Genomic DNA, 13,043 nt, shown 5'->3' with positions numbered 1-13,043 from the left:
TTGAATAATAAACTTTATTTATAATAAAAAAAACAATTGTAATATATTCAGGGTACATTTCTCCAAGGAATTGCGATGCAGTTCCTTGGGTGAATTGCCTTCAACCATTCCTGCATCTCCTGCAATACTACATATGCTGAATATTATGTGTGGTCCCCTGTGGATGTCAGGGGCTCGTGGTAGAGGCTTCTTGTTCCTCGTAGGTTGACCACTAGGTCATGGCTTTTAAACCTAATCTCACAATACAGAATCTGCCTCTAGGGGGCACTGAAGGCAACACATCTATACCAGAAGACCACCCAAACAATACAGAGAACAGGTGCATGCTGTCAATAGAACAATATTATGTCATCCAATCCATCTTATTGATGCGCGTCCTTATCCAAGAACATCCCATGCTCCTATTTTGCATAAATACGTTGAGATGCTGGCTGTAATTTTGTAAGAATTACGCATTTGTTGGTGACCTCTAGAGGTCAAATTCAGGAATAGCAATCTTACAGCATGGCAATGGACGGAATACCAATTGCAGCTCAGCCATGCCTGGAATGCTTGAAGAGTCTGTGATGTCTGTGTGCAGAGTGTTATGTGTGTGAGTGTATTCTTGTCCCTGTATAGATGTGCTTCTTGTGCTCTTACTAACAGTTTGTGATGTCTTTTTTTCTCGCTGCCCCTATGGAAGCGAAGTATTCCGCTCCTGCAGGAAACACAGCTATGGTATGTAGCCAGCACTTGTCACTGTTCCTGAAACTTGTACATGTCATTGCCTTTTGTTCAACAGTCTGATACGTATAATATTTGTAATAATGACAATAAATGTGATGTCATGTCTTACAACAAGACTGGAGGGAGGATAACTGCTCCTGGGCCCATTGGGTTATAGTGTCCCTGTATAAATGCTCCTCACCTTTTTATTTACCCACTTGTGCTACATTCCATATTAGATGGTCCTAATTCTTTTAGCTGTAATGTTCTTTCTTCTTTTTTTTTTTTTTTTTTAACTTCAGATAGTAGGGAAGTGCTAACCCCCCCTCCCCTTTATTAGGTAGCATCAAGGTGTCTTGGAATGATTGTTAAGTTTTTGTGTAACAGTATTTCCACTTTGTAATCTGTGTTTTGAGTACAAAATAGGAAAGTATTGTAACAATTTTGCCAAACTCTATGATTGCTCCTTATCTCTACAGACAGGACTGTCTCACAGGCCTTGATGAAGGAGGCCTAATCCTCCGAAATGCTTTGGCAGTGTATCACTCCACAAAAAAAAATCTATGTTCCCCAACATCTACCCTATAACTCTGCTCCATTGCCAAAGTTAGGCCAGGTTTTTACTGATTTCTGTGTCCCCACTGTGGTAGATTCTCCTTTCTACCTGTCCCACTATTGTTTGTCATTAAGAGAGGGAATTCCTCCAATAGGAACACAGACCGTGCCCATCAATTCGAGAGTTCTGGACATTTCATTATAAGTAACAAATTAAAAAAGAATTGTATTTGAAGATGTTTTATTAAAAATTTTACCGGTATCAATCAGGCATCATCACCATACCCTGAAGAGGATTAGACATAACTGTGAGATACAATAATTTTAACAAAATTATTTTACTCTTCCTGCAGACTCTGAGCCAGGGGAAGAGGACACTGGAGGACCTCAACTACAGCGGACAATTCGGGCTCCGAACAACACACCTTTGGGAACCCCTTCAGGTAAGAAAACATGTAAAACAACTCTTCAATAATATGCTCCAGTTGTTAAAGTACTCCATGTAGGTCTTTTGTCAGTTCTGTGAAAGACTTGCAACTTATCAAGTTTTAACTGTTGTTCCTTTTTGGAAGAGTGAGCTTTACTTTGTATCACAAAATACAACCATCTCCAAAAAAAGAAATGTAGGAATTCTCCCTAATTGAAAGCTGCTGCAATATGATCCTAGCAGATGTTTTAGGATAGGGGGGTTCTCAACCTTATAATTATTGTTATTATTAATGTAACAGTACTTCTATAGGGCCAACATATTACTCAGAGCTGTACGTTAAATACGGTTTGCAAATGACGGACAGACACAGACAGTGACACAGGAAGAGGAGATGACCCTGCCCAGAAGAGCTTACATTCTAAGAGGGAAATATTATGAATACAGATCCCATATTTTGCACAATATATCTCCACATCACACTGTCAATCATCATTATTATATTCTATTAGGTACTAGTATGATTAAATAGGTGTCAAAAGCTTTCTTTTACTAAATGTATGGATAAATTATATTAAAACAGTAAATTACAGATACAAAAGCTACATACAGTACATCTAGAAAGATTTTTGCTGTTTCAATAAAACCAAAACTTTCATTGTCATCTAACACATCAAGTCGATTTTCCTACTTTGCTTGGACATTTATTACTGCAGAGAATCAAGTTTCAGTATGTAAAAACTAGATCTAGTCCTATGCCCCCAACCTTTGGTTCACCCAATCCCAAAGGATAAGAAAAGTTCTTGATTAAGAGCTTCTGTTCTAGATCTTCCCCAATCTACTATAACATACTGTTTTGCAGTCTATATCTCTATTGGAGAGATATGCCTTTAGATGATGCAGCCCTGGAAATCCTCCTGTTCGGCAGGAGCTCAACCTCTCTGCGAATCAGAAGGTCGTTCTCGCTTACATTTTCAGTAAGCGAGAAAGGCCCGATTCGCTGCGAAATTGAACGTAATATTCTCACTCGCTCATCCCTAATGTACACACATTAGGATTCTGTTGCTGGGAACAGTTTTTCCTGATCCAGTAAAAGAAGAATGAATGAGTTCTGTTCTTTGGCAAAAGAAAGATGAGCGAGAGGCTCCCTGATGTCTCATTCTTTACAAGAAGGTAAAGCAGCCATGGCCAGTCGCTTGTGCATTGATCAGCAAGGATGGAACAGTGAACAACGTCAGGGTACAGGTGTACAGACACTAATTTTTTGCACAAAATGATTACTTTCAAAAAAATGTGCGCACATATCCTTAGATCTAACACCTGCAGGAATACACAAAAACAATAGCCCTTTGCCTATGCCAGTGGTCCACTTTCCCCTGTGGTAAAAGTCGACATAATAGACAATATTACCATAACCAGTGTTGAGTCCATCAACACATCCAATAGGGCTCATGGTTAAAGTTTAGCTTGTAGGAACTTTGTAAATGAAACATAGTAAAAAATGAAAAGAATCCCAATGCAGAGTCCTATAGGCAATAAAGTCAAGCTGTGGAAGCCGTACCTGGCATCCTACTCCTGCAAATGGCAGCATAATCAAGTGGTCAAGTTCCAGGATCTTCTTGATGTCCTTTAATGAAAAGACCAGAAAGGTTTAGTTCTGCATTAAATGCTAAAAACAGTACAGTTAAAAATAAAAAAAATTAAAAAAAACTCTCTGCTTAACGAAGAACTCCTGCTATGGCAATGAGAGGTCATTTAGGTCCAGCCATTGCCATTAGACTCGCATGCAGCACAGTGGTTTGGCTTTGCAGTCCCTGGCTGGCTGCAGGAAATGTAGGACATGCAAGTCATTTTAACTTCTTCAACAAATAAGTCTGTACAAGGTACTTTCTGGAGCCTGAATTACACAGTTAATTTTTTTCTGAAACATAAACTTGTTATAATGGGCATCAGTGCATATAGAAAAAGTAAACGTAAATCATTTAATGCCTGCCAAGGGCACAAGCGCAATGGAAAGAATCTTCAGTATTGCCTGTTAATATCTTCGGTGCAGCACTCAAGTAACACTACCATGACATATATAGCTAAAGCTACAATTGGATCATTTACATATATTGAAATATAAACTTAAAGGTATAATACTGAAATGTTTGTTGTTTGGATGAATCTCAGCATACAACACAGTATTCTAGAAGAATATGTAACCAATTTCCCTCCTCCTTCATAACCCTTCCGTATGAAATCAATTTTCTCCAATAACCAAAGGCATTTGGAATGACCGGTAAGCAATTATATCTCATCTAATGAATGGCTCTCCAAAGACTCGCTTATTAAGGACAGCCAAACTCAGAAGGTCATATTAAACCGGGAAGGCATACTTATGGACTAATTCAGTTAAGTTGGTGAAAGATGTCAATGAATGGCTTTTTATTTTTATTAGTTATTATGATCTGCAACACTTTAAAAAAAAACTAGCACATGCAGAAGTACAAAATAAATTGGGAAAAGAGAGTAAACATGTTATGTGTCATGTGATTGAGTACTGCAACACAATCAAAGAGGTGCAAACTGCTAAGGCCCGAAGCAATGAACCAAGCAGGTTTCAATATACTGCAGTCCAGGTATGATAACAAAATGTTGATTGGTTGCTATTGATTTTTGGATAATGTTGGTGCCCTTTCTTGTGCCCTATATGAAGTTTCTGAAAAGATCAACAGACAAATAGATTATGTCAGACACCAACAAGATATGTATAGTTAGTTTTAATCTTCACATTTAGAGCCACTTCCCACCCCATTTTTCCAATCCTTAAAATTAAACCCCTTTCAGTAGGCTTTTCCTGCACTGCAAGTTTTAAATGTTCAATTTGTAAGGAGCTATATTTACTTTACCCCTTATTTTCCACCAGTCGTGATCTTTTCTGCTCTCAAAGGCTCCTGGGATGTGGGCAGGCCCTCGATGTCCTCATATATAGTGCAGGAGTGTGGGTCCTGCATTGCATGTGATGTCATCAGAGGAGGGGACTGCTTATATAACTGGGAAGTAGCCTGAAGCAATAGGTGATAAGGTAAGTATAGCCTATTCCATTAATCTTTGCACCTAATCCTTGCAGTGGAAAGACAGTTTGGCATTATGCAGGGTTATCCACATCCATGGGCATCCACAGAAAATCTATTGGGGACAGGCAGGGTGACAAAAGTCAATGTGAAACAGAAACATAACACTGAGTGAGTTGTCTAGGAGTGGAAAGCTTCTAAGCAGTGACGTTATTGTATGAGCAACTATGACACTACATTAACACCTCTAGCCTCCATGTCCTCATTGCTTCAGTATGCTAGTAACATAAAGTTTACTTCAACTTAATTTTTTACCAAATATGGATATTAAACAGGAATGAGCTTCAAGTACGCCTCTAATATGAAGTTGCAGCAAATTTCCTGGATTTGCAAAGTTTGCAAACCGTGAGCTTTTGACCAAAAACTTTGCAGGATCACACCAGTACATAAGCAACCTTTTATAATGAAGTGCAAAGCCTGAACTTGGTCAGCTAAGTGGCTAAGAGCCAATGATGTGAATACCAGCTCCACGCTGTAGTCAGTAATGTAAAAATTCCTAATTACATTATTTTCCACACACAAGTGTGTGGAGACAAATGTATACTGAATTAAAATGCAAGAGACAATTAATATACATTTTAGAGCAAATATTGTATTTTGAGGTATTCTGAACTATTTAAATTTGCCCTCCAGCATTTCTTTCTGTCTTGTATAGTTTTACCAGTTTCTCTTGTGAACTGAAAATGCTTATTCTGATTTCACTGCACACACGTAACTTCACACAGTGTGCATTAGAAGCTTCAGCAAGTCAAATAGAATCTGCTATATTTCCTGGCTGGAGGACATCCATCATTATCTAACCATCCCCAGTTTGCATTATCCTGGCCCACTTCTTTGTAATAATTGGATGCATTCCTTAAATGTATAGAGGTTCAGCATCACAGATGGGCATTACCTTGGGTGGTTTGCATTAACCTGCAACATGCTTGGGGTTCCCCATTCCTCCAGACTGATATTCATTCACCAAAACATTTCTATATTTGCTTAACCCCTCCCAAGACCATGACCACTGCTTGCATAAGACCTGAGCTTGAGTTTAAGCTATTAAACCTGAACTAAAGTTCCACTTTTAAAAGATGCTCAATCAGGCAGGTTGTTATTGTAGAAAGGGACAGGTGGTGTCCCTTCTGCAAAAATCCCTCCTACCAGCCTTATTGCTCCAGGAAACTGTCAAAAAAGCTGAGCTGCACATGTACAGCTTGGCTTTAATTGCCAGGATACCCACAAATCCCAGCTTTCCCTGCACTTGCTTGGAATGAATAAAATCCCACTATGGCATCTCAACCAGGCCAATCAAGATGGCCAAAGATCATATTTAGGAAGAGTAGAAAGATGGCAGGGCCCTGCGAAGGATCAGGGACAGGTGAGTATAGCAGGATTAGTTCCACTTAAAGAGGAATACTGAGGCAAGTATGCTGTAATGTTTTCAGGAAAGATATGTACAAAACTCTACCAGACCCAGCCACCAGCCATAATCTGTCTGTATTGCATAAAGAAGCACAGATATTCAGTAATGACATCAATAGGTCTAAAATAAGATACAAAACCTAATTAATGTGGGAGAGATGAAGGGAGGGGGATAGTAGAAAAAGATAAGTAGAAGATAAATTAAACTTTTTTTTTTAAACAGACGCTGCATCAAAAAATACCTTTAATGTTTTTTCATACAATAAGAGCTGAAAATAAAGCTTTTAAATTCATACAAGGAGAAATCTACTTTCTCTGGATTTTTATCTTTTCATCCAGCCATTTTGCAGTGCATAAGTCCACCCACACCTTTTTTTTATCAGCTAGTGATCTGAGAACCCCTGCTTGTGAAGTAGGAGTGGAATTCTAAAATACTCCCACTGCAGAGCTTTGCTGCTCCCTACAGAAAATCTTTTTTTGTTTTATGTGCTATGGGAAATATATTGGGGTGCTATGGGTGTTTTGTTTTTTGCTATGGGAAATATATAGGGGAATGGTGGAGGGATATTTAAACTAGGACAGAAGGGGTAGGACAGTTAAATAAGGTGGCAGAAAGGTTAGTCAGGGGTTAGACTCTGGTTGAGGGGGGATTGGGGACAGTTGGGGGGAGGGTTATGGATAAATGTAAGGAGCTTCCCATGTTACAAATAAACATTGGATTGTGCAGTACTAGTTGTACTGAAAAACAAAAGGATTTGGAAAACAATGATGGTAAAAGCAGCAATGGTTTAAAGAGCCTGTTCACCAATGCTAGAAGTCTGGTAAACAAGATAGGGGAGTTAGAAGTCTTAATAAGTGAGGAGAATTATGACTTAGTTGGCAGTGCTGAATCCTGGCTTTGTTCTTCAAATGACTGGGCTGTCAATATTCCTGGGTATACTCTCTTTCTTAAAGACAAGTCAAACAAAAGGGTGGTGGTGTCTGTCTGTATGTGAGAAGTGATCTAAAGGTGATTGTGAAAGAAGAAATTGTGGATGGAACAAGCGATGAGGTTGAGACGTTATGGGTGGAGTTGAATGTGGGGTTGAATAACACACAATTATTTATTGGAGTCTGCTATAGGCTTCCTAGTGCTAAGGAAGAAATAGAAAATCAACTTATAGACATATACAAAAAGCAGCACATATAGAAAAAGCAGCAAAAAGTGGAAGTGTTTTATTCATGGGAGATTTCAACTACCCCGACATTGACTGGAGTTATAGCACTACAGGAACAGCAAAGGGAGGAAATTTGAAAAATTTAATACAAGATAATTTTATGGTACAGTTTATAGAAGCCCCAACTAGAAATAATACTCTGCTGGACTTAGTTCTTTCTAACAATGCAGAGCTTATAACAAATGTGCATGTAAAGGAGAATCTGGGTAGCAGCCACCATAATATGATTTCGTTAAATGTAAGTTGTAAACAGGAAGTTAAAACAGGAAAGATTATAACAACAAGAGCGCAAATTTTCAATTATTAAGGGCGGCTCTCTGTGACTTGGACTGGGAGACAATATTGTCCTCAAAGAACACCGAACAGAAAAGGGAATGTTTAAAGTCTGTTCTACAAAAGCCCACTGAAAAATATATTCCAATGGGTAATACGTTTAAGAGGCTAAATTTAAAACTTATGTGGCTCACAGCTGATGTTAAAAAAGCCATAAGGAACAAGAAAAGGGCATTCCAAAAATATAAAAACTAAATCGTTTGAAAACTATAAAGAATATAACAAAAGATGTAAAAAGGAGATAAAATGTGCAAAACTTCAAAATGAAAGACAGATTGCAAAGGAAAGTAAGGCAAACACCCCAAATTTTTTAAATATATTATTAGCAAAAAGATCTGAGCATGTAGGCCCCTTAAAGGATGTCGTTGGGTTGGTAACTAGGGATAAAGAAAAGGCAGATTTCCTAAACCCTTTTTTTAAAATAGCAGAGCTCAAGTCCAAATTCATAATAGCAATGTCACTGCCTTAAATGAGTAACAATAGCTCAGAATTGATATGACTGAGAAACAGCTGGGAAAAATTAAGGTTGACAAAGCACCAGGACCTGATGGACCTCAAAGATCTGAGCTCGGTTCTTTCAAAGCAATTGTTATTCTAATTTTTAGAGACTCTTTAGTAACTTGCAAGGTACCAATGGATTGGCATAAGGCCAATGTGGTTCCTATCTTCAAAAAGGTAGCAAAGTCATTACCAGGTAATAACAGACCGGTTAGGTTAACATCAATAGTTGGAAAGGTCCTAAAGAGTTTGATAAAGAACCACGTAGAGGTGTTTCTCCTACAAAATAATATTATAGGTGATAGTCAGCATGACTTCAAGAAAGACAAAAGTTGTCAAACAAATTTACTCTCTTTTTATGAGGAAGTAAGTAAACAGGTAGACAGTGGAGTAGCAGTTGATATAGTGTACTTGGACTTTGCTAAAGCATTTGACACTGTACCCCACAAACGGTTAACATGCAAGTTAGGGTCAATAGGTTTAGAAAAGTCAATCTGTAAATGGATAGAGAACTGGCTTAAGGACCGCATCCAGAGAGTTGTAAATAATGATTCAAACTCTGAATGGTTTAAGGTTATTAGTGGTGTACCCCGAGGTTCAGTGTTGGGACCTTTACTGTTTAACATCTTTATAAATGATATAGAGTTTGGAATTAAAAGTACCATTTCTGTGTTTGCAGATGACACCAAACTATGTAATGGAATTAGGTCCATACAGGATGTCTATAATCTACAAGCAGACCTGGATGTACTGTTTGATTGGGCAGCCAAATTACATTTATTATAGATAAATGTAAAGTTATGCACGTGGGGGCTAACAACATGCATGCTTCATACTGTCTAGGGGGAATACATTTGGGGAGTCGGAAATGGAAAAGGATCTGGGGGTTCTGGTAGATTTTAGACTTAACAACAGCATGCAATGCCAAGCTGCAATATCTAAAGCTAGCAAAGTACTTTCTTGTATTAAAAGAGGAATAGACTGCAGAGATGGAGACATTATCCTGCCCCTGTACAAAGCATTGGTTAGACCACATCTGGAATATGCAGTCCAGTTTTGGGCACTAGTTCACAAAAAGGACATTGTGGAATTGGAGAGAGTGCAGAGAAGGGCAACTAAACTAATAAATGGAATGGAGGAGCTCAGCTATGAGGAGAGATTAGCTGAACTGAATCTATTCTACCTTAGGAAGAGACGTTTAAGGGAGGATATGATCACCCTGTATAAATATATAAATGGTCCATATAGAGAACTCTGTTCCCCATTATTAACTTTGAGATCATTACAAAGAACAAGAAGGCACTCTTTGCGTCTTGAGGAAAAGAACTTTAAGCTCACTGTAAGGTCTGTGAAAATGTTGAATCGGCTCCCTCAGGAAGTAGTTTCAGCAACTACTATAGATTGCTTTAAGAAAAAGCTAGATGTTTTTCTAGAAGCACAGAATATAACTGGGTATTAAAGCAAAAATAACAGATACCCTTGATCCAGGGATCATCTGATTGCCTCATGGAATCAGGAAGGAATTTTTTCCCCTGTTGAAGCAAATTGTACCAGGGTTTTTTGCCTTCTTCTGGACCAACTATGTCTTATAGGGTTTTATATCTGAGATATGTTTATTTCCCCAGTGGTTGAACTTGATGGACTTTTTTAAACCTAACCTACTATGTTACTATGGATAATACGGAAATAGAAGAATGTAAAAGTCACAAGTATACAGGTGCAGGAAGGTAAACCATATGAAGTCTTAGATAATTACAGAGCTGCAGTGTTTGCTGGATTGAATTAGTGGCTCACCTATTGCTTGCATGTAATTGCTTTGTGTTAATTACCTCCCTTTTCTTTCTTTTAGGGGACTCAGACACACTGCTGGCTAGCTCACTACATACCACTCCTAGCACGCTGACTGGACTGTCACAGACAGATGAGTTCTCAGACTGGTCAGGCAGTCAACAAACGGTAGTAGAGAGGGACTCCAAGAATGCCAGGCAAGGCTTCGTTCAGGGAGTGGGGGCTCGCCATCTGGGGGTAGAGCCCCTAATCCCAGCTTCCAGCAACAATCATCTAGACAGTGTCTGGGGGTCAGAGGTCAGCCTGTCAGGGTTCAGCGACCTGTATAGCAGCGCCTTCAGCCTCTACCGGGGCAGATCTTGTGCCATCCGGGTGTAAGTAACCCATGTGCTCTATGGAAGCATCATCACCCTCTGCCCTTACCATTATGGTCATTTTCAAAGCTTATTATTTTAATTTTTCAGTTTTCATCCTATTCATATTTTCATTTATTTTTCTTTTTCTCCAGATTCTTTTTTTCTCCATTTTAGTGATTCCCAGGCTGACCCTCTGCCTCTTTGCATTGTGTCCTCTTCTGTTGTGTTACCATTATATTTTGTGTGAATTCCCTTGCATGTCCATTTTTGTAATTCCGTCCCACTATCTATCCTGTTCATCTTGTTTATTGATTAGAAATTACACATAAAAATGACAACTTAAATCTGAACTCCAGGCAAACAATTAAACACACACATATAACCAGTTGTATATATTTGGAACTGTTTAAACTTTTAAAGGATTTGTAATTCTCATCAGACAGTCCTGTAAAATACAGAGATGGTTCCACCATTCATTCAGAGTGCTGTAGTGAATTGTTGGATTGTAACACCATGAAATTATAAAAAAAAATATAAATCTTCACCACCACACATTGGCCTGATCATCCTGTACTTTATTTACATACGGCATTGCAAAGCAGAGAGAAAGGGATCCGAATGTATATTTTACATTTGGCACTTCAGATTCCCAAAGGGCCTCTAGGAAAATGGCTGTTTCCGGCTTATATTTATTGCCTTATATATGGTTGACTTCCAGTGCCACCAGCTCCTACCCTGCTTAGGATGCCTGGTGGAATTTTCAAATGACAGCTCATACTGTTTTGCAATTAGTTTCTGCTTTTCCATAGATGCTTTTAGAGTCTATTGAGGATTTCTATTAGCATAAATAGGACCACTGGTGACAAAAGTATACATTTGGGTAGTTACCACAACTGATCCTTTTTTTTTAAAATTCTATTTTTGATTTGTGAAATTTCCCTTCTCCACATTCTTAAAAAATGCTAATTGACTAAATAAAGCTCCATTGCCGGTGCATTGCTTACTGTTTTATGCCATTTTTATCATCTCAGTGGTTCACTGACAACCCAACCCTGTGGATTTCACCTGTGGACAACATGGCTCTCCCCAATCATCAGAACTCCATGACAGTCATTGACTGCTCTTTACCTATAAGAAGCACACTTAATGGGTGGCTCTCTGTGAATGAGCTGCAAAACAATGCTGTTGGCTTGACATTTCAGATTTGCACCCTTCTCCTTCAATTGTTTTTTCTTCTTCCCCTGCATTGGGCCCCAAGGAATGTGCCTGCTTTGATCCTGCTTTGTTCCAAGTACAAGGAATGTGTCTACATAGATGATTGTTAAAAAGTCCTTATTGAAAGCATGACAAAATCTACCATTGCCACCAAAACTTAAAATATTTTAGTTTATTCACATTTTTTAGCATCTCCATAGGTCCTACTGGTATCTGGGGCTCCAGTATACCACCCTTACTGGTCCTACTACAGTCCATTGCAGCAGAGATCATACTCCAACAAATAGATAAACGCTGACAAACCAATATGTTCTTTATGTTTTGCATGCATTTGTTACATATATACTAGAGGTACAGTTGACTTGTTTATAATCTTCATCAATTTAACATCACACTTTGCTTGGTTAATACTATAATGAAATATATCATTCAGCCAGTTAACTAAACTGCAGTCTAGACAAATCTGCTAATTATCCAAATACTAACATACTCATCCATCCCTATTAACAGACATTTCATGTATGCATAATTTTTAAGTACACCATAGTAACCAGCTATCTATTAACTTTCATTAACTAATCTTTACTATATAGGTCAAAGTTAGTTGGTTGCTATGGTGTACAAAAAGGGGCCCACATTGTTAGTTAATAACTCTAATATTACTAAATAATATAAAGGTTAAAGCTGAACTCCAACCACACAGCTAATTACACAGCTGAAATATATGAATGGCAGATGTTTTTTTATGCAAAATGATACACATTTCTGTTCTAAGTTTTAAGATTTGCACAGCTCTGGTGCACAGTGCAGCCCTGCCTTAGAGAAGACCTGACTTTTCTCCAATGTAGTTCAGAAATATATACAAGTCTAGTCCCTCCCCCAAACTATGATTGGACGGTGTAAACAGAAACAGCATACTGAGGGGCTAAGCTGTCTATCACCCTGATCTCTCAAACTTTTAGCATTCACCTTTTACCTTTGCAAAGATGATTGGCCTATCAAGCTCCTGTCTTTCCCTGTATGACTTTTGCTTCACAGACATAGACTGCAAACAGCTAACACTAAGTCAGTTTGAACAAACATTTGAGAAAGTTAGTGAATACAGAGCTTTTAATTTGTTTCTTTTTTTAATCTGCATGGAGTTTAGCTTTATCGAATTTAAAGTGAACATGTCAGGGTAGGAATATGAGAGCTGCCAGTGTGTTTTAACATGAAAGTAAAGATTCTGTAATCCTCACCTTTAGTGGACAGGACAGGAGTAGCAAGCTCTCTGACTGCATGCTTGAGGGTCAATGATTAACTAAATAGTGAAGCAAGAATGAAATATCCCAAGCATGCACCTAAACCCGCAATGCAGCAATGGCAGCTCACATATTTTATTTCTTGACAGGCTCCCTTTAAGTTATATTTAAGAAAATGGATTTAA

The 13,043-nt window shown here is 38.3% G+C and overlaps 1 protein-coding gene across 3 annotated transcripts in view; it reads left to right on the top strand.

Moving 5' to 3' along the window:
- The window catches only part of SPEG (striated muscle enriched protein kinase), a 165,175-nt gene that overhangs the window by 72,736 nt on the left and 79,396 nt on the right, over positions 1–13,043 (top strand). The window contains exons 3-5 of one of the 3 annotated variants that reach the window (XM_072418031.1): positions 683–717; positions 1,614–1,703; positions 10,108–10,243. In XM_072418031.1, the coding sequence (XP_072274132.1) occupies positions 683–717; positions 1,614–1,703; positions 10,108–10,243 (261 nt within the window). Of the gene's footprint in view, positions 1–682; positions 718–1,613; positions 1,704–10,107; positions 10,421–13,043 lie in introns of all 3 variants that reach the window. The other 2 variants (XM_072418032.1, XM_072418030.1) reach the window with 2 other exon arrangements.

This window comes from Pyxicephalus adspersus, chromosome 7 (genome assembly GCF_032062135.1).
Source record: "Pyxicephalus adspersus chromosome 7, UCB_Pads_2.0, whole genome shotgun sequence".
Classification (NCBI taxonomy): Eukaryota; Metazoa; Chordata; class Amphibia; order Anura; family Pyxicephalidae; genus Pyxicephalus; species Pyxicephalus adspersus.
Note: the sequence above shows the minus strand (reverse complement) of the source record. Positions and strands in the feature narration are given on the sequence as shown.